The sequence below is a fragment of the Gymnoscopelus braueri genome, assembly GCF_963280865.1.
Source record: "Gymnoscopelus braueri genome assembly, chromosome: 1".
Lineage (NCBI taxonomy): Eukaryota > Metazoa > Chordata > Actinopteri > Myctophiformes > Myctophidae > Gymnoscopelus > Gymnoscopelus braueri.
In genome coordinates this window covers 13,097,063-13,120,448 of record NC_137603.1, presented here as the reverse complement: position 1 = coordinate 13,120,448, position 23,386 = coordinate 13,097,063, and the positions used below count along the sequence as shown (strand labels likewise).

Here is a 23,386-nt window from a genome sequence, read left to right as displayed (position 1 = left end):
AAAACCCCGCGTAGGCATGCAGCATCTATTTAGGTTGCTAATGAGTGAAACACACTGAGAGATGCACACTAAAGACTAAAGAAATCACAAGCGTGCTTGCTTGCGTACGTAGTACACGTGCGCACACCCACACAGAAGAAGCACACTAAATTTAGCTTGAGAAACCTAGAATTTGCCCGGGCTAAAGCACGAGGAAGTATCCGCAACGGCGCGGGTCTAGAAGCATCCTCTGTCATGGTGCGATCCCCCATGTCCTAATTACACAGGCTTAGAGGAAACGGAGGATTAGCCACTGATTCGCCACGCTTCTCGCCTTGTCTTCTAATAAGTCCTCCTCTCGTCTCCTTTGCCACCCTTCGGGGCGCCCGCCGTGCCGTGTCTTCCTCCAGGTATTGAGGCAGAGCGGAAACCCTGCATTTGTCTGTGTTTTTTTCTGGCTGCCTTCGTTCCTTGCCTGTCACCCAATCTGTCCCCCCAGTCGTTTTGTCACCTATACCTACCTGTACCTCCCTAGGTGTGTCTCATCATGCCTGTCTGTGCCACATTAGAACTGCTGTTCCTCTGCGTTTCTCTTTATTGTCGGCTTTTGAGTTTTGCGCGAATTTATGTATGAGAGATAATTTGGGTGTTGTTATACTGTTATGCTGTTATGCTGGTAGTAACATTTTGGCTTAGTGACCCCTTTTCACAGGCCATATATTGTAACACACCATGTTTTTAGTAACACACCATGTTTTTAATACATCATTTTAGCTACAGTAGATAACGAGTTTAGTAGGCTACTATTCCCTTTTTTGACAATATGTTCAAGTGATTTTTCTCATATCCCCATCTGATGGATTGCTTTGCAATGCATTACAACACTTTTAGTGGGAGACAGTAGTAGTCCATGTAGTTGTCAGAGAAATATAAATCGTCCGGTGTCTTCGGTCACATGTTGGCAGTAGACTGAAGGTTATAAACACAGCAGAATCCCAAGTGTTAATTAAACTGAAGCCAGAATGTTTCCTCAGTGACCTTGAATTATTGCTACACCTCTGAGTATGGTTAGCAGTAACCCCCCCCACCCCCACATCCCCAAACCCCACGTTGCTATTTCTATCGCTCATTAAGCTCTTCATCAAGGTATCATGGGTATTCAGACAAGGTATATGTCCGCTTAGTTTCTCCCAAACCGCTGTGTGTGATGAAAAATAACCGCTTAAACCCTATATGTTGTCCAAGGGCCCTCCGGGGGTCTACACTTGGGACTCTCCTTTTTTCCCTTTACACCATCTCTTCTCCGAAAATAGCCAATGTACAAGCTTACGTACAACGCCTCACACTGCAACAAGTTGCAGTAGATCTGCTATTTTCATCATGTCCACCAGAATACTGGAAATTACATCTACTCTGTTAACCCATTAAGACCGGGAACGCATCTGTGTGTGTCATTTTTAGATTTCTTTGGCTATTCAAAAATAGCAGATCTACAAGCTCATAGCACGGCACCGAGTGCCGCGCTACTTGTAGATCTGCTATTTTTGAAAAATCATGAACATTTGTGCAAATCTTTGAATATATATATTTTTTGAAGCGAACATTTTTAACTCAAATCTTTGCTTCTGGGATGATTCTACAAATGTCTTCTAAATCCTAACAGCTTTTTGAAAAAAACGTATAATCAGTGGTTCCCAAACTTTTTCATGTCAAGGACCACCCAAAATTATATGTATTTGGCCGCGGACCCCCTTCTCAAAATATGTTGTTCCATGGACCCCCAGAAGCAAAGATTTGAGTTAAAAATGTTCGCTTCAAAAAATACATATATTCAAAGATTTGCAAAAAAAAATAAAGACTTTTCAAAAATAGCAGATCTACAAGCTCGCGCTATGAGCTTAGCCAAATAAATATTCAAATGACACGGATGCGTTCCCGGTCTTAATGGGTTAAAAATGTTCTCCCCCCGCGTGGTCAGTATGACCCCCCCCCCCCCCCCCATTTGTTATGGGCGGGATACTGGGAGGACACTGTAACCTGGTGGTGTTGTTTTTTTCTGCATAGTGCAGAATAGTTGTATAGGTCTCTACTTTTGTATACTGTTGTTGTTCTTTATTGACGGTGCCGTATCCGACAGTACTTTCCTTACTCTGTGTCTGTAACTTTGTAACTCTAACTGTTGTGCGGCCTCTGAGCGACTGAAATTCCCCCCACGGGATCAATAGAGGTGACTATAACTACGACAGCAGCTGAAGGAAAACCGCTTTACATTGTTGTGAATAGGGTGCTGACAGATAGGTCACTCTCTGAAGACTGTTGTCACTCCTCGACTGACATGTTTAGAGATAAACATCACTTTGGCTGTTCTCAGCACTTTTATTTTTTGCATTGGATAGTTTCCCATGGCGGTTTGCTGCTGTTGAACCTGTTTGTCAGGTACTCCCCCCCCCCCCCCCTTTTTTCTTTTTACAAGCCGATATCTGATTGTCAGCAGATAACACCAGAAATGGTGAGAGGTGTTTTACTTTTTTTCTCTTGCTTGTCTAACCTCTGGCGCCTTTGATAGTTGATATTATAGAAGGTTGCACTTTGTATTGAGTACGTTGTGCTGATATGGCTTCTTATACAGACGCACGGGTCAACCCAGCCATTCGTATTTTTTAATGCAGTACGACAAATAAATCACAACTCGTGTTACATATTTCCTAACAATTGGCAGAACTTAGAAGCAGACTACATTCATCTCTGGTCAACAGTAAACTAAGGCACAGGCAAACAGTGCCACACAAACCTGCTACTTTTTACCCACAATTGAGAACAATTTCCAATTTACCAGGGCCCTGTCATGCATTTTAAGTTAAAGTCTGATTGCTGAGAAGAGAGAGAGAAGAGAAAGGTTGCTTCTGTGACGCATGCATCCATATAAACAAATAACCGTCATCTCTATACATTTTCACTGAACCCTGTTGCCTGTGTGTGCCTATTCGCTCACAACACCCACGGTGCGAAGCCCCTCTTGCGCATCATTGATTAGGCTTAGCGTGTTTGTTTGTGTTTTGAGTATGAGCCTGGTCTCCTCTTCATCCCCTCCTCCCCGTGCTTCATCCCCACTCTCTCCTACACATGAATAGTCTCCCCTCAGGGTGTTCCTTTGAACAACTTAGCCCAGCATTAGTTGATGTTGGGGGGGGGGGGGGGGGGGGGCTGTAGTGTGTGTGTGTGTGTGTGTGTGTGTGTGTGTGTGTGTGTGTGTGTGTGTGTGTGTGTGTGTGTGTGTGTGTGTGTGTGTGTGTGTGTGTGTGTGTGTGTGTGTGTGTGTGTGAGAATGCCTGAAGAGAGGATGTGTTTGATCCAGAGACATTTGTCCTTGGTTCATTCTCAGCATCGCCAGGCACTGGGCTCCCCTACCAATGCCGCCAAGCATTTTCCTGCTGTGCATTGGTATTCTCTGGCCTCCCACTGTGATAAAAGCTATCACACAGGGGAGAGGTACTGTATCCGGGAGTGTCCGGAAGTCATTCATTTCCAAAGGTCGCTGGGCAACAAAATTGCTTTGACAAAAAAAAAGGAAAAAAAAAGAAGTTGAGCAAAGTCCAACTTTATGCAAATGTGCAGCGACCGAGTCGAGCAATGGCCAATCAGAGGGGCAGATACTGTGTTATTTTGCTGTGAAGTGTTTTCTTAAACTTTAGTTCCTTCCTAAATTACAAATTTAGTTCCCATAGCCGACATGGAACACAAGTAACTCATTGTCTTTGCATGGATGGTGGTGAAATAGTAGTGTTTGAAGCAAAATAAATGAAGCATAGCGTTAGTTCATGCGGGACACGGAAGTCTTGCACGCCTCAGCTGTAATCGGCTGTCAGTCAGCTGATGTAAAGATCAGCCTCCTAATTCCCCATTCACAGCTCTGCTGGTCATTACGTCACACATTCATATACTCCAATCAGAGCTCACGCCTTAACAAAGAGGTTCCTTTAAATGCGGCTTTGCATTCACTAGGTCTCTGCTTGTCTTGCTGCCTGCTTCACTGCTGCTTCACTGCTGCTTCACTGCTGCTTCACTGCTGCTTCACTGCTGCTTCACTGCTGCTTCACTGCTGCTTCACTGCTGCTTCACTGCTGCTGCTTCGCCGCCCCCTCCACCCCAGCCTCCGCCTTTTGATCAGACTCTGGCACAGGCTCAAATACTTGTGATATTATATCTGCTGATTCAAGCTAATATGTCAATGTATTGCTTATTGTTTGATATTGTATCCCTATGGGGGCTTTGCTTAACATTCCCTGGTTTTGCTTAGCATGCTGCTTGGACAAAATTCAGGGAACATCTCCAAGAGCGGAGGCTTTAACGCCAAGTTTAACTGTATTCCATTTGTTCTAATAAATGGTAAAATCTACTTTGACGTGAGTGTTCCTGACTGAACAGTATTTATAGAACAATACATGTTTTAGTAGATTTTATACCTGATGTGTCTGTTCACACACATATATTGGGCAATATAGTAATAGGCCTGCCTTTAAGAAGATACAAACATACAATTCCACAATGTAGCAAAGATGATGTAAATGTAACATACATAAAATACAAGATATATTTGTATTTATAATATTTATTTGCATATTTTTATTTTGTATGTGATGCATCTCTCCTGTCATTCCAGGAGATGCTCACTTCCTCAAAACTGTGTTAGTAGCTGATCAAACAGCCATGTGATAAAGCCCACAAACAAATGGGAATGTAATGTAATGAAAATATTGTTTGAACGTGCAAGAGATGCTGGCAAAATATGTTCCCTAACTGTGGAGGAGAACCTGTTTTTCACCAGCATAATGTTTTGATTTCAAACGAGAACTAGCAACAGCTTTCTACTAATGCACTCGAGCAACCATTTCCATAACAATGCTGTGCCCACTGGCTCCATGTCTGATTGGCTGATAAATATCAGTATATTCTGATCAACCCATGTTATCTTAATGAGTAGGCTAATCCACACCATAACATCTACTGTAGCTGTGGAAGGGAGCCTGCGGCTTTATCATTCAGAGGGTCAGAGGGAGTGCCATATAAAATCAAATTTTCTGTCCTAAATGTTTGTTCTGTTGGAGGGAATGGGAGCTTTAACATTCTCCCCAAGACTAAAATAGCCCTTACAGCTATATTGAATGCAATATTGATTTATTTTTATTTTTAATTATTATTATTCTACATTGCCCCTGAAAAAGAAAAAGAAAAGCAGCCTACAAAACATGCAATCTAATAACGGCAGGGCCTCTGTGTCAAATCCTTAGCTATCGATAGCAATTTTCTAGTTGTGCAGTTTGTGATTGAAGCCGCGCAAATCGCAATTTAGTTCATGAACAAAATGGTTAACTAGTGTCATTTTGTGGACTGATGTCCGTTGTGGTGAAGCTCTACCATGCACAAAGAATAGTGGATATGTCAGCCTGCATTGACAGAATGACTGCCGAAATGTCTCCTTCCACCAAATGGAATTAGTGATCTTTATTAATACTTCAACGTATAAGAGCAAAAGTGCTTCTCGAGAACAATGTTTGTTGAGGTCCACTGAAATATGTTTTTGCACAGTTAAAAAAAAACGAAGATACAAGTTCCACGCTTCATGAGTTTCACTTTGGTATTTCCTGGTCATACAGTACGCTTCTGGTGGTCTGCTATTATGGGGACTGACTGGACATACCTACATACAGACGCTACCTACAGCAAAACCCTGCTCTCGACCATCTCCACCTTAAATTGCAAGCAATCTTCTCTTATTCAGAGTCACAATTGCACTACTAGCTCTCTTTTTACGTTTAAAGCCTGGCAAATCATCAGCTGGACTGGATAGCAATGGGTGAGGGGATTACACACAGAGAAGTCCCACCACACCACACACACACACACACACACACACACACACACACACACACACACACACACACACACACACACACACACACACACACACACACACACACACACACACACACACACACACACACACACACATAAACACACACTGTGAGCCCCCTCAGGTGAACAGGTGCAGTCATGGTCTGCCACAGATGCTTGGTGAAATTTGTCAGCTGCCTTTCCTCCTGTCCACCTTTGGGAGGGTTGGGGGGACTTCTACTACAAAAATACAAGTATACGTGCACATGTGCGTGTAACAAGCTTGCACATGCTCTTAGATCATCCTCCAACTAATCCCATGTCCCAGTGTCTCCTAAGGCTGCGTAATGAGGACCCAGGTGTGCGTGGAAGTGCAAAGCTACCCAGCGCAGAGATGAATTAAAAATGGATGCAGTATATGTTGATAGCATTCACTATTTTAGAACTTTTGGGGAAGCTGATGCTCTCTCCCACTCTCAAATAATGCTATCTATATCTCCCCTGCTGCTGTTGTGCTGCTAGCAATAGGCTACAGTGAGTACAGATCTGCTCCTGCACTCATCCCCCCGTGGTTGCACTGTGACGAGGGGACATTAATCACAGGGCTGGGTAATAATATGAGAAAGGGATGGGCACATAGTGCCGGGGGTAGGGGTGTGTGTGTGTGTGTGTATGTGTGTGTGTGGGGGGGGGGGGGGGGTGTTTAGGGAAATCACACTTTTTTGACACACATGGATACACAGGCACACTTTTCACATTCTGAAGTTGAGGGGCTGCCCTCCACGCACACGCGCACACACACACACACGCACACACACACCCTGGCTACTTCTGAGTATGGCATGTGAAAATCAGACAAAATTGAGGGGCCTCTTTTCTTTCATTACATTTCTATTGAGACGATGTCCTATATGTTTTATACTTGTCTGATGTCCCAAATTCATGCCCGTGCTAATTTACTCAAAATAAAATTCTGGAAGGAAAAGAGAGGACATTTTGTTCATGGAGAAAGACCAGGGGCTTTTTTTCGCTCAGCAGAAAGACTTCTTTCCATCTTACTCCGACCACTGAATAGACTGCCTGATAGAAATAGGCAGAATTTCATGATACTGGATTTTGATGAGATTATCGTATAACAATATGGCTGTTTTGTTGGAGATAGAAGGCTGAATGCTAGCAGAATATGTTTGAATGGATCCAGGGGGCTCAGCTGTAATAGGCAAAGTTTTGACAGTTGTTGCAACAATGTTGTATGGTCTGGTTCCTCCGGGTTATTGCATATTTTTAATAACACTCTCATTCCATTTTGACATTACAGTGTGTGTCTGTGTCTTTAAGTGTGAAAGAAAAATACCATTTGCCATGGCTCTTCAAGTAAAGGTTATGTTGAAAAATATAAGATAACTTCCAACTTGTACACAGTAAAATCCACTGTGTTCATGTGTAACTCCAAAAGTGTACAAATGTAACCCTTATGGACTTTTTAAAATGAAGGAACTAATTCTCTTCAACCTTAATCGTTGTCTTTATTATAGTCTTTATATTGTTAATAGTGTTGTAAAATATTGTAGTTGATTGGTATGATTGTCGTTTTACGATCGTGTCACCTGACTATGGGATCTAGAATAGTAGAAACTCGTGAAACACTCAACATTCGTGGGGGGTGGTAACATTTTGGATTGTGGGTACATTACATTACAGTCATTTAGCAGACACTTTTATCCAAAGCGACTTACAATAAGTGCATTCAACATAGGTAGGGAACGAAACTACTAATCACCAGAAGTCTTAAGTGCATTCTCTTCTAAAACAAGCAACTAAGAGTATACCTAGCGCTAAGGTAAAAGTGCAATATATCAGCTACCTACTTTCTTAAACAGATGAAACAGATGGGTAGTGAAGTATTTCTCCATGGCATGGCAAATTAAACCGTAAAAAAAAAAAAAACTAGATTGATTGCATGGCTTCTACAGGAGCATATACGTGTAGCGTCATTTTACAGCCAGGGACCTTCTGGCAAGTCTACATTAGATTGTTACGAGTTAGAACATTAAAGCTGATAATACAGTTCTCCACGGAGAACATGAATGGGACGTTTACTTCTGGAACGTCACTGTCGAGGTCTATAGCAAATGAATCGCCACTATGACCTTGGTGGACTGCCTCTATAGCACATCAGAATAGAGCAATAATGAGAGAGGGAGAGAGAGAGAGAGATGAATGTCACCCTTATATGTCATATTGTTAGCCATAGATATGAGGAGTCTCAAGGTTGAACGTGCAGCTCCACCATGAATAAGCTATCCGTGATTCCCTCCAACTAGATGCAGGGAAATACACTATAATGTCTCCATGGATTATTTATGTTTTAATATGTGCCCAGTGAATGGGCAATCACCTCGGGAGAGCATGAAGACATTGTGGAAGCCAAGTTAATTGTGTGTGTCTGGAATGCAGACAAGCTGGGTGTTTGAAGCCGAACCAGTTAGCATTGTGTATGTAGGATCTACTAGTATGTGTGGGAGACTAGTGTTTGGATGTGTGGTTAGCTTTGTGTTATTGACTCTCAAAGTGTAAAAATCGATTTCCACTAGCTTCGGACCGATTTGTGTGCCTTGACATGGGGTCTGGACTTTCTTTTTCTAATCTCAAATCACTCTTCACAAACACAGACGGACATACTGTACTGGCTTTGTGTGGGTTCGGGCAGTGACATGCTCTCACCCCCCACCATTTCAATTTACTCTGTCTCAAACTGGTCAAGCTTCCCTTTTCTGTGTTTCCTTTTATTTCCTCCCAGATGACTGCTTCAGCATGGGAAATGTCAGCCTCTCTTTGGCAGTGGTATTTGGCCTTCCTTAAACATTTGTGAAGTCTTAAGCTCATCCTTTGTGGCTTAGGAGAGCAGTCTCTTGGGAATTGAGGCTACTGACCTGCAACACTGCAAAGACAAGCCTAGACCAAAGTGAACCCAACCACATCCACTTAATTCAGACACTCACATCAACAATAACACATAGTATTAGTTTGATACTGTATAAAACACTTTCCCTCTGAGGAAAGTATGTATTACCTCAATGTTCGATGGCTTTGTCCAAAAGCATTGGATTTTCGGTTGTATCTTTGAATAAATCCCAAACCAAAAATGTATAAATATTATTTAATGTAGGCATAATCCTTTTCTTTTTTTTTTACTGCAGGCATACAAGTGTCCCTGTTTATATCAGAGGCTCAACAAACATTGATACATAACTCTAAATCAACCTAAACTGTTATTAACAGCATTATATTATAAGGGGTTGCATGAGGAGTATTAGTCATTTAGTCACTTAGTCTTAATCACTATAGATTAAGACTGATTTGGGACGTTTAGACTTCATGCTGTTTGATGTATTGCTTTTTATATGCTAGCCTATTATACATGTTACACCTAATCCCACAAAATACCTATTGCAGTTTGACTTTGACCACAGAAGAAAGTTTGACGATACACTTTTTTGACTTTTACAATATTTATTTCTCGAAAGCTTATTATCTGAATTTATATTCTGTACAGAAGGAAATGGTATGCTCAGATATGTAAAACTCAACCCAGAGCTAAATCATATTGGCAGGTAGGTCAGATTCGCCAATCTCACACACTGCATTGTGTGAACCAGAAAGTTTAGTCATTCAATGAAAAGCATTATACTTTGTTGACGGGTCACTTATCTACTGTAAAATTCCACCCACTCTGTACTCCAGTACCGGTCAAACAAATGCTAAGAATAACCTGGAACCATTATTTGATATTGGATCTGACTGGAATATGTAATACATATGGATTGAAGAAGCGCATTGTATCACGGTAATATGAAGTCATGGTATCGGGTCTGCCAGTCTGTTGTCTTAGCTTTATCCCACCTGGCCAATGGAAACATTCCATTTGTGGGACAACAGATGCTCTTTCTTCCTCTGTTTTTCACCCTGTGCCCAATAGGGGAGAAAGAAATGTGATTTTTTTTCTCCCCTACCCATTTCTGGATCCATTTCACACAGCTATGAACACTCCCGTAATCAGCCAGAGTGTGCATCCTTCTGAATAGAGATGAAAGAGGAGAATGCATGCACGCATCCTCTTTCTCACAAGCAAGCACACACGCACACGAGCACACGCGCGCGTGTGTGTGTGTGTGTGTGTGTGTGTGTGTGTGTGTGTGTGTGTGTGTGTGTGTGTGTGTGTGTGTGTGTGTGTGTGTGTGTGTGTGTGTGTGTGTGTGTGTGTGTGTGTGTGTGTCTCTCTCTCTCTCCAACTAACAAATAAACATGCAGGAACACACATAGGGAAGAAGCACAAGGCGTTTGGCACTGTGTCTCTGTCTAGGGAGGGCTTCAAAGCTCAGTGACATGAATTTATGATAACGGCATTATGCCTTTGCCAAACCTCAACTGTTGTTGTTTTCCTCTCTGTAGCCCACCCCCATCCCATCCCTTCTGTATGCTCTGCCATCCCCTTGATCAGAGCTTTGGAAAATGCATATCCACCCAGCAGGTGTCCCCTGGAAAGTGTGTGTGTGTGTGTGTGTGTGTGTGTGTGTGTGTGTGTGTGTGTGTGTGTGTGTGTGTGTGTGTGTCTGTGTGTGTGTGTGTGTGTGTGTGTGTGTGTGTGTGTGTGTGCGTGCGTGCGCGTGTGTGTGTGTGTGTGTGTGTGTGTGTGTGTGTGTGTGGATTCACATTATTTCATTATGTTTAGCTCTAATTACCCAACCTTGGACTCTCTCGGCTCTTCAGAATTCAGTGATGCGCAATTTTTTGATTTTATGTAGCTGCCCTCTCAGTGTGTGGTGTAATTATATTACTCGTGTGCAAAACTGTCTTCTACTGCATGTTGTGGTCTCACCTGTAACCCCCCTCTGTCATTATCTTCTGTCTCTGCAGACGAGGATTGCGTGAACTGCACAGAGGAGTGCCGGGTGCTGGGTCACTCTGACCGCTGCTGGATGCCGCAGTTCCCAGCGGGCGGCAACCAGGCAGAGGGCGTGGACTACCGGAACAATCTGTTTGTGCCCGCCGGGATGGAGACGGTGCCAGAGGCGGAGACCTACGAGACCGTCAACCCCAACGGCAAGAAGACCTTCTGCACTTTTGGCAAGGAGCGCCGAGACCACACCATCCTGGTCGCCAACGTCAAGCCCTACCTGAAGGCCAAGCGTGCGCTGAGCCCCTTGCTCCAGGAGGTGCCCTCCGCCTCCGGCAGCCCCACCAAGGGCTGCTCCACCACCTCCCCGTGCTCCTCGGTGAAGAGCCCGGCGGACGGCGCGGAGGGCAAACCTCCGCCCGCCACGTGCTCGGGCCACTACGGCCCCCCCGACGGCCAGTATCTGTCGCCGGCCAAACAAAGCAGAGAACAGGGCGTCTACCCGGCCATGCCTCCGTCTGACCCGGTGGCCAAGGTGCTGGCGGAGGCCCGGTCCAGGATCAGCCAGGAGGCGGTGTGCTCGGGGGAAATGGAGCACGTCCTGGAGCAGCCCGAGCTCGAGGCGGGCCACGACGGCATGGACGCCGACCAGGTGGTGAGGGACATCGACAAACTGCTGCAGGACTGCAGAGGAAGTGAGGCCACCGGCACGCTCAGGAAGTGACACAGAGAACTCAGAGAGAGTTAGGAGGGGAGATGAGAGGAGACGAGTGGAGAGGAAAGGATGCGACTGCCATCAAAAACTGTCACCAAAACAACTCAACTAAAGCTCTTATAATAGGAGCTGTGATCAAATTATTTGTCGATGAAAATAACTACAACTGGAAGGACAATGGAAACAATTTATAATATTGCTTTGGCACCAGTTGGTTGTTGTGACATTGCTACCATTCTTGATAACTAACTAACATTTGAACGTTTGAATTCTGTTGACTTTATGAACTCTGTTTTGTTTTGGATTCTTTAAGCAGATGGCAGAGGCTTATGCTTCTGGCTCCTTGCAAGCTTTTATCTAAGTGCCCACCAGCTCATAAGTGTGTTGTTCATGGTCTCTTGTGAAATCCTACATATCTGATTGTGTGTAGGCGGATTTCTGTTAAGTGTGATTGCCACCGGCGTAATAAAGACAAGGACTTCGTATGGTCAGACATGACAATCGAGGTATAGGAACAGAGGAACAAAAGTCTGGTTCCCTTGGGGACCAGGGAAGGACAGAAAGACACAAAAACAACGTTATCTTTTCTGACTTTGTATTATTGGTGTTCAGCGCGTTAACGGATTCTGTGTGTCGGAAGTGAAGAGGCTGGCTAATCAGGGGTGTTCAGATTTGGGGTCAGCGATGGACTTAAAAGGGACCAGAGTGTTGTACTGATGGGGAATTATTAACAGTGTAAACCATGTTTCACCTGTCATTTATAATCACATGTGTAAGCTGTGTCTCACCCCCTATTTAAGCATTCATGTTTCCTGACTGGTGTAGCTGTGGACACCCGTTTTATACATATGTACTACACTGCAAATACACGCACACACACGCACCTACATGAACACGAGCACGTGCACGCACGCACGCATACAGACACACACACACACACACACACACACACACACACACACACGTGCACCCAAATAAAATTGGCCATCTGTGTAATCGTCTAATACATGTAAATCATCAGCTTTCAGTCCCTTGTGTACGGTGAATTTCCATGTGTCTGACTCTGCCTCAAGGCAATCACAATCCTGTATAAAAAGGGACATTTTTTCCTCAACTGTGAAAAGATAACATCTATATGATTATATAGATCAATATATGTATGAATTCATGTATAGTGTCCAGATATTAACGAGATATTTATACATTTTGTAAGAAAACACGAAATGAGAAAATCTTGAGCAAAAAAGGTGTCCTGGAGTAAAGGAACAGGTTAAGAGGGGTATTTATTCAAAGAACCGCAAAGGACACTGCCACTGTTTCAAAGAAAAATACCCCAAAATATTAACAAACAAGAAAATGTCCCTTCACATTATCACTATACATATATCATTATATGTGTAAATGTATCCAATTTAAATGTGTTTACATAAAAAATGACATATTTTTATTGATTTTACTGCAATTTCTGTGCATTTGAGCCAAATTGTTATGTGTACAAAAGCGATATTGTGTATTTTATTAAATTAATATATAGTTGTGTTGCAATATACATGGGCTTATATTGTATTTGGCAAAAGTTGCCTTAGTAGCTGTCGAACTCTGTGAGTTTGCTTTAGTTTGGGATTTTGTTGATGTTTTCCCCCTCTCTCTATTCTGCATCCTGCAGGCTGGCTTCAGTGCTTTTGACATGTCGCCTCTTTCTACCCTGAGATCTAACTGGATCAAATACATTAACTGTTGAAAGCGTAACGAGCCAGCCGACCTAGAATACAGTTCAAACCAACGACAACAACAAAAAAACAAACAACCACAAGACAACAGTTTGAGTATTTTTTACTGAGCAGATTTTTACGGGCAGCTATTTCCTTTAACAATAACTCGAATGGGTATTATATGTATTTTGGTTCTGTTTTTACTTTCTTTTTAAAAAAAAGGGGGAAAAAGAAACCTGCCATAATGAAAAGTGGAGTGGTTTCCTTGGTGATCATATAACTGCCTTACTGTCTCTGCGGAGAGCTTGTTGTTTCTGTGGAGCTTGTGACTGCTTATGAAACCCTGGTCCACCCGAATGTGCATTTTCTATAAAGGACCAAAAGAGGTTCTTTTTTTTCAGCGGTCTGTGTCGTTTATGTATGTAACTGTATGTATTCCTTCACTATACACATTAGAATTGTCATACTTTCCAGAGAAACATAACATCTGAAACACTTTCTGAAGTTCCTTTAGATTTGATGTCTTCGGTGTTTAGGTACATGGTTTATATACAACCAAGTGTCTTCACATTCAGGCTTTCTTAATAAAACAAAACTATATATACAAATATTTATTTTTAAAAATCTTGGCACATTTCGGCCACCCTCTGAAATAATAATGGGGGGGAGTGCTTTTTCTAATATTCAATGACAATAAGATAGGCAAAACAGTAGGCTGTTAGATTAAATATGACAATAACCTCAAGTTCTTGTTGAGACATGCCCAAGTGAAGGAACAATGACTTGTGCATGGACTTGGCTCCTGTTGTGTTCATATAGTATGTCAGGTTTGGCAGATGAAACGCATTCTATCCTACAGACACATGTCATTGTCTGAGTATTCTGAAATCGTGTCCCCTTATTTTTTCCCTCTCTCTTTTCTTAGTCCACACAATTTTGTTGAACAGGTAGTGATAAAACGCCAGGATATTCTCTTTAGTGAACACCCTGGTCCAGTGTCTTCAAATACATTTTGGCTGAGAGGAGGAGACAAGTAAAGGAAGACTTCTCAGAGTATTGAGATGCACCCTCGTTGTGTCATTTAAAACACTGTGCCGCCCAGGGGGAGCTTGCTAAACGACAGATGTCCTTCATAAACACTGTTGCATTATAATGGCATCTTGCATTACCTGTCTCCTACCTTTAGGATGTTTTCTTCTGTGTATACTTTCTGTTTGTTCTCCATACATTTGCTTGTGTTTCCCCCCTCCTCGTGGCTTTATTCGCTTGCTCTTTCTATGTACAGGAGTATTGATAGGTTAACCTCTCTGGAAATGTAAAAAAAAAAGTATATACACACACACACACACACACACACACACACACACACACACACACATGGAAATGTATACAGTATATATATATATATATAATATATATATATATACTGTATACATTTCCTGCCTCTTTCAATTGTGACCCGATAATTCTGACAGGGTTGACTTTTGCCACATTTCATGAACAAAGTTTGCTCTGTAACTTTGATCCTCAGTACATACTTAAGCATTGAGCGCTCACATTCCCTATAGTGCAGAGCCATTCATGAGTCTTTGTGATGTACCATCGTTTTATCACTGTATGCTCTTTGTTTCCTCGTCTTATTTCAAGAACTTCCTTGTGTGTAGATGTGTGTGTGTAGACGTGTAGATGTCCAGCGCACACCAGCAGCGCCAGTGTGCATTCATCTGTTTTAACGGATTCATGGTTTGAACTTTTTTTGTGACTATATAGTTCCTGGTTTAATGCCATCACATTAAACCTTGCTGTGCTCCTTTTGTTTGGGCCATTCATTGAAACTAGCACTGAATTCACCCCAGGACTCTGTCTTTTAGTCAGGATCTGGCTACAGTCAATGTCACAGTTCAGACATTTTTAAAAGGCTGTCCCCACTAATGGTGTTCCTCTGGTCTGGCTGCTACGACTGTGCGCCCTGGCAAAGCTGCGGCATGAAATGAGCTGGTTCAGGGGGGGGTAGAAGGTATGCTTTATAGCCACGGTCCTCTCTCAGGCTATTTGCTGTCTAATGGAGCAGTGGCTGCTGAGGTCAACACATAGTTGGGGATCAAGCCTAATGTAAGGCTTCTCATTATTGTCTAATTACCCACTGTAGGCATGCAAAAGGATTGATCGGTGCATTAGTCAAATCTAGGGTGGGGTATTTTTGGCCCACGGGAGACTGCTGAATTTACCAAGTGATTAAAACAGACCCTCGCTGAATGTGGCTAATCCCCTCTCTTCTCTGACTCACACCGACGCAGGCAAACACATGATGTAGGCTACCTGCAGATAGCCACTGATTCACGCACATATAAAGACATCGACATGTCCTTTTGGTTAGTTAAAATAAGCACCCGATGTTTGTCAATGTTGTCCCCTCACCCTCCAAAGCCCACACTGTTACCATAGGGCTCCACGCTACAATGGGCAACTGGTGAAAAAGACCAGAGACATTCATTTGTATGGATTATCTCAACTGCTATTGTCTAAAGGCTGTGTTCATTGTGATCTATCTGGAAAAAAAAAAGAAAAAAGATTGAAAAGACTGAATAAAAAAAAGCTATTGCTAATAGTTATTGCTCTTGTCCTTGAATGAGTTGGTTAAAGCGTGTTTGGTCAAGATAAATGGCTTTCATTACATTTCAGTGATTTAATATTTATATTTCATTAAGCGTCGTTGTTGTCGTTTTGTCTTTGCCTTGTCTAATAAGATTGCTTTGTTTATTTGCACTGCACCAGCTTACATAGGAAAACAAAAATGGGGTTTGCACATTGTTTTTTTTAAACACACGCTCACACACTTAAAATATACTGTACACATACAGTACATACACCACTTAAAATGTTCGCTTTGGGCTAGTGATTCTTGATTCATCTCATTAGCTCACACTCTCGCCATACAAAAGATTACTGCTCATGTTGTGTTTTTTTCACGGTTGCTGAGAGGCGAATAAAATGGCATTTGCAATGATGTGCACTAATGCTTCTCAGATAAGATGCTGCGCTCCACCCCTCACCCCCAGATTTGCATACCCAGGCCAAATTAAAGTCTCTTCAACACTGCCCTGTGGTGAGAGGGTGATATGCTTTGCAGATAAGTCAAATCTACCATGCAGTGTGTAGTTGAGGGCAATGCAAATGTTTTAAGTGAAAGGTACACAGGCAGATGTGATCTTTTGGTGTTGTATAATTCACATCTTCTGCATTAACAACTTAAACCCTCTAGTCTTAGAGAACCAGACTTGAGTTAAAACTATACTTTTGCTGTTTTTTCCCCCCCGTCTACACCTAATCTCTTCGGCAAAAATAGCGGAGCTTGTAGATTGGCTATTTTTAGCTAATGTTCCCCTCGGAATAGGCATGCTGCAGTTCAAGTGGTTAAAGAAAGCTCACAGAGTTGTTTCATTAATTGCCTTTTCATTTCATCTTCTGAGCAATTAACTGGGATACCAATCATTTTCATACAGTATTCATTAAGCACTGATCAGTTAACTGTTCAGTGTTATTTCCTGCCAAGTGAAGTGTGTAATGGGAGGTCAATCAAGATAAGGTAGCCTAAAGTTGCCAAAGGAATACTTTTTATGTTTGTTCGTTTGTTTGTGTTGAGAAGACAGGATTCAAAAGAAAATTTGAGGATTTATATTATGTTGACTAAAATGTTGAATGGCCAATGGTGTCATAATTGAGAGTCTTTCTTATAAAAAAATAAAAAAAAACATGTTCTTACGTTATAACAATGACATAGTTGGCTGAGGTAGCAACTTTGCTGCTTAATTAGCTAAATAAGTTTGTAAAAAAAAAAGATACAAGATTAATGATTTGAGATGAATAATTCATCTTGTTACTTATTCCAAGGCTACTGGATCAAATTAATGTTCATTTTGAGAGCAGAATGAAAGTTCTAACCCATCGTGTGTCCATTGGTATGCAGTGTGCACCAAGGCTTATACTCTGTTTATATATATACCAGTAGCCCTGAGGCAGATATTAATTAGAAAGTAGGTAGTCTTTTAAATTAAGCCCCATCTCGCGCATCCCACTGTCTAGTGTCTACATGCCGTCTCTATGGCCCTGCAGGATGGTTTCAACTTTTTATTCTGTATATTCTATCATCCTCCTCAGTACCTTTGAAGAAGAGCTAGAAGTTGATGGGAAATGTAAAATAGTTGCACTATTTTATGTGGTGAATAGTGCAATGTGAAGGCTACAAGATGGACATGCAGGAAACTATAAGCCATTTGTAAAGTGACACATCAAAGATATACAATGAAGAATGGCTAGACTGGTGGGATATCAATTCAAATTTTAAGTGCCAGGACTGAGCACGGCTGAACCTTTCACAGTATCTTTCCATTACAATCAGGGCAAACAGAGCTGCGTTCATTACTGGTGTTGTTACAGGTATAGTAACTCAATACCACAGTCAGCTGTTGTCTATTTTGCTAGCCAAGTAAAGGCTAATGTATGCTTTGTTTAATTACCATATGTCATGTCAGAATTATGCTGTCAACTGTAAAAAGTGTTGACGATGTTAGTAATGTAGACACTTCAGTTGCAAATACTGTATGTTATATTTTGTTTAGTGATATGGTCGTGCGATGAAGTGTAAATTTGCCTTAACGCTTATGGCTAGTTAGAGCTTCATTGAGTGACACCTGACTGTTCTCTATCATAGACAAGTAGAATTTAAACCCTGCCTCCGCAGTCCTTTTCTAGTGGGCCAGAACCAGGTGACCAACAGGTCTGAGAATGACTGAAATCCTTCACAGTTGGAATCTGTGCCCAAGTGGGGAAAACATTTGAATGGGTATTTTTCACGACACAGTTCCATTGTGAATGTTTTTAAAGAATGTTTGTGAAAAATACTATAATGGAAAAATCCTTTAATGTTAATGCAACACGTTTCGTTCTTAACCTGATGAAGGTCTAAGACCAAAATGTTGTTTTATATTCAATTGTTTTTACATTTGAAGACACGTGTGCAGGTTGTATCTGTTGCCTTTTTTTGAGCAATGTCATAATGCCAATTAATATCTCCCCACACATTTATGTAATACTGTTACAGTACATGACTGGTTCACCTGCCCATGATGAGCCCCCACCAGGAGATCATCTCCGTCCTCTGTCCTATACTCCTCCTGCTCAACACCCCCCACTGACATGTGCCACCCCAGTAGAGGCTGCTAGCACAGCGACAAACTCCCCGTCTGGCTTCCTACCTCTAACAATTGTGTTCCTAGACGCTCGGCCAAACCGGATGCACCACGACGGATTCGAACCCGTAGACTCGGGTGGTAGACAGGAACTTTACCCCTGCACCACCAGAGCACCCCCCTCAAAACCGTTAGGAGAATTAGAGAAACCAAGGCAGCAAACTCTTTACTAAACCACTTTATATTCTGTTCACTCAAGTGGTAACTGCAACCAATGTTTTAAACTGACTGTACAGGATCTCTCTCATTTCCCCCCCCCCCATCCTATCACCCCAAAGAGGAGTGATGTGTTAAATGTTCTAGTCTTTCTCACCCGAAGCAGAATGGAACGGACCAAAATAATAGCCGTAGACAGCTTCTGTGATGAGGCCGACTCACATCAGCGAGGGAAAATGCTAGATGAAAAGGTCAATAAGCAACATGGGAAACTTAATATGAAGTAGACATGAATTCCATCGCATGGATTACTGCCCTTGGCAAAGTGCACGACTGACTGACACCGCTGAATCAATTCATGAATATCCAATTCCTGGTGTAGGAGACACTCCAGAGCTAAGAGAACCTTTCGCTAAATGCCACCTCGACTTTTGAACCCATCCTTTTCGCCTATTTTGTTTCTTGGTCTGTGATGTATTTTTCATCAGTTACATGAAACATGAAACACCTTTTGTCCTACTGTAATGTCTAACCCGGTCACCTATTGACCTGTGACCAATGCTTTAGTAAATTAATGTAAAAGTAAATAACTAATTTAATTCAAATTAATTGTATCAAAGTTACTTTTGTTCAGAAACACTAATGCTAAATAGAGACCCTGATCCCTTGTAAATCTTAAACTAGATTGAAAGATTCTGGGGCACTCTTTAACCTCCTTAACTTTAATTGTTCCAATTAAAGTCAAATGTGCTTAACTGAATAATTGTATGCTGATAATCAAGTCAACGCATTGAACATTCTTTGGCAACATGCCATCATGACTCCACCAGTGAGGTGATGCTGTATTGACAGTGAACATTCTATGTTTGGACTTTGATAACCTGCCACAAAGGCTATACAGAGAAGAAGGTATCACATGAAATGGAAGACAAAGGTACTTTAATGGCATGATAACAACAGGATGTGATTTGGACTGAATGCCAAGTGAGAACAGGAAGGTCAATATTAGAGTAATAGGATATGACCTTGGGGACAAATGCCTGAATAGTGAAGCCTCTCTCCTTTGGCAGAGTGGCTATATTGATCCCGGACCTGAGATCAATTAGCTATTCTGTCGTTAACAGAACTATACAAATCACAATGTCACTCTGTCAGTGTTTAGAGTGGTACAGCCTAAGGTAAAGAGTCTTTGAACTTCTCAAACTCCAGTCCATACCAAATCCCGAGAACCTTGCGGAATGAGGACCCATGCAGTAAAATATTTCTTTGGAAGAATTAACACTCCCTGGCCTAAAGGCATAGATACATACATTGAAACACGTTGACACCACTTCCTTTCAGCCACACAGAAAGTAAGTACATCTATAACCATACCATAATGCAAACTCATCAGCCACTTGTGTATTTCCATTGATTTAGCATACAAAGAAGCACACACACACACACACACACACACACACACACACACGCACACGCACACGCACACGCACACACACACACACACACACACACACACACACACACACACACACACACACACACACACACACACACGCACACCAATTACTCCTGCTGCATGATAAATCTCTTGATAGGGAAAATAAATTACTGGAGCACATAATTAAGTTTACCTTAATAGCTTATGCCCCTTATCTACCATGTTGACAATCTCTGTTAGTTGTACCCCCTTTGTTAATGGATGCCCTTAGCACACCTCAAGCCAAATCAGCTCTCATGGCTGTAATGTCCAGAGGTGAATGAGAAGATAAATCATGGGGTGCCTGGTGGCTCAGCTAGTTAGTGCATAGACCATAATGCTCCTTGTGGGCTCTTGAGGTTCAAATTTTACCAGGGCCGTGGGAAGACGTTTTGGGTTAAGGGTGCTGCATGCGCGTGCTAGCGTGTGCTAGCGTGTGCGCGCTCACGAAGCGCGCGCGCATGAAAATGTGCTCTCTCTCCTTTCTGGTAGGTAAGAATACTTTGAGGGCGCTAACAGGAGCACTCATCCAAGGTTACTTCGACTATGCATGCACCTCATACCATAACACCACAAAGGCCTTAAAAACAAGGCTCCAGACATCCCACAACACATTGGTAAGGCTACTTCTTGGCCTCACATCTACAACCCATTTAACCCCTGCTCACTTTGCTAGGGTCGGATAGCTCAGGGTAGAGGACAGAGTACAGCAACTTGCAATGGGCAAGATACTGGGCAAGATACACAACACCACAAAGAAACCCATGTAACTACCCACTATCCAACCCAGATTTGGCTCTAGCAAGGGGTTAAATTAGTTCAAATCCTCTTGCAGACCTTGCATTGAACTGTACTTTCCTGTGCTTTTTCATAACAATAGGCTGACATAATATAACCATTAGCATTTCCTGTTTTACTTTGACATCAGAGAGATTCAGGAAACATAGAGGGGAAAGGACCTGATGCAACACAAGCCACCTGCCGGAATCAAACCAGGGACATTGCCATCATGTGGTCGATGTACTACCGGTGTGTCCCACTGCTAGCATTATTTTTAGTATTGTGGCTTTTGTACTAAGAACTCCCCCACTGTTCTCAACTCTAATTAATGCACTCCATTGAGAAGTGACAACATGTGGATAACATAACACCATGTCCATCGTGAGTCATTTGGCCATAAACATGTTGTCTAAAATCTGTCTAAACTACAGTACCAAGATAGTTTGTATACAACATTATAGTTCCAGTCAGAAAAAGATCCTTCGGCGTCTGCCTTCTCCCTGTCACTCTGTTCTATCTATTGTGTTATTTTTGTTTTCAAAGTTTACCCATCGTCTATATTGAATTGATACGTCAGTGGGCGCAGGAAACTGGCCCTTCTCTGAACTCTGAGACTGACAAAAGACGATTTATGCCTCAGACAATGTGCCTGCACATCATTATGCCATCCATACTTTGAATATCCCACAAACCACCCCCCACACACACACACACACACACACACACACACACACACACACACACACACACACACACACACACACACACGCACACACACACACACACACACACACACACACACACACACGCACACACGCACGCACACGCACAAACCCAAGAAAGATTTCCCCAACAATGAATTTGGAACAAAAACTTACACATCAATTGGTGAGGAATGAAATGATCAAACGGGGGGAATCAACAAGGGAGAAACAAACAAACAAAAGAGTTGCTAAATACGCTGGCAGACAGACAGAGGCCTTCTCAGTTAATGGCTAGTACAAATAGAATGAGCCACGGGGGACTTTAGAGGGCTGAATCTGACAGTTAAAGCATTCAGAGCTGATCTACAACAAAGTCAGAATGCAATGCATCCACACAGCACCAGTCGCCCAGACAAGAGACATGAGAGAGTGTAAATAACAGGCTCTCTCCAGGGACACGTGCCACATAACACACACTCTGACTGATGTCTTTTGAAAATGATTTGGTGTTTACTGGGCAGGTTAGAGAAAAATGGATTATTATGTTATGTCGATTCCTCCATTTGGCTCAATTGAAACGTAATTCTATGAATATAATACCTTCTTTAATGGTATGTTTTTCAGGGAAAAAAAGGCTAGTTATTACAGTGCATTAGCACAAATCCATGTATTTGACTATCCTCTGTAAATATCATATGTTGTTTTGGGCTAAAAGCATGTATTACAATACATACATTATATGCTGTTATGCTGCATATCATGTTGTGATATGGGCCAGTAGTGTAATATCATACAGAATACTAAACATAGTGGCAGTGCCATTTTGCTGTTTTGTTTTCATCAAATGAAACCTCAGTGAAATTATCCTGGCCTCGGGTTACACAGGGAAAAAAAGGACATTCTCTTCCCATTTATGACTCTTTCTGTTGTTATCTGGTCCAACATCCCTGCCATTACATCTCCACTACCTTAATGGAACATAAGAGAGGCCCTTCTCAAGTTTCCCCCACTCCAGATATGCTGGACATTCAGCCTCTTTCTCTCCCCCCCCATCCTCCATTACCCACACTATTGCAGTGAGTGTGCGTGTGTCAGGGCACCTCGGGTACTGTTACAGCTCAGATCACAACCCGTTGTGTGTCTGAACACCCTGTTTTCATGTCTGAGTTGAGTGACATGCGGGCAGTGACAATACTGTCTCAGATCCAATGTCTGTCTGTGTGACACAGTATGCACAGCAGTCGGTTGTCAGATTTCCTTCAATTATCTATGAAAGGGACTTGATGCATGTATCATGGGTCAAATGGCATTTGACCCATGATACATGCAGATATCATGGGTCAAAAGTAGATGTCCAGTTACTGAAAATCTTAATCAAACTTAGTCAACGATACAAAATGTATTCTCTATCTTTTTTCTTTTTTTTTCAAATCAGGAAATAGAGCACAACTTGAACTTTATTAGGGCTAATCTGTTCCCAGATCAATGGGGAACTTGATACAGGATCATGTTCCTGCTGTGCCTCAGAACGTGCCTGTCTGCACTCACAGGGAAAGATGGCATGCCAAAATCATACTAATCCCCTCTCACATGGAAAAACGCCATCAGATCCATTGCTCTTTGTATGGATCAAGAGACATAATGAATAGGCAATGTGACAGGAGGGAGAAGGGAATAATGATCGCAGTACAATAGAACATTACAAGTGATTGCAGACGGACTGAACAGTATGTATTGTTGCTGGGAAACCTGTGCCAACATCCGGTCAGCTGTTTACACACTATTTTTTTTTTAACTACATTTTTATCCCATGATTTTTGTAACC

At 42.2% G+C, this 23,386-nt stretch overlaps 1 protein-coding gene across 1 annotated transcript in view; it reads left to right on the top strand.

Annotated features, from left to right (window-relative positions):
- pcdh17 (protocadherin 17) overlaps positions 1-12,438 on the top strand; it is a 67,486-nt gene extending 55,048 nt beyond the window's left edge. The window contains exon 5 of the mRNA XM_080429267.1: positions 10,789-12,438. Coding sequence (XP_080285393.1) covers positions 10,789-11,492 — 704 coding nt within the window. The 3' untranslated portion in view covers positions 11,493-12,438. The remainder of the gene's footprint in view (positions 1-10,788) is intronic.
- The last annotated feature ends 10,948 nt before the right edge of the window (positions 12,439-23,386 follow it).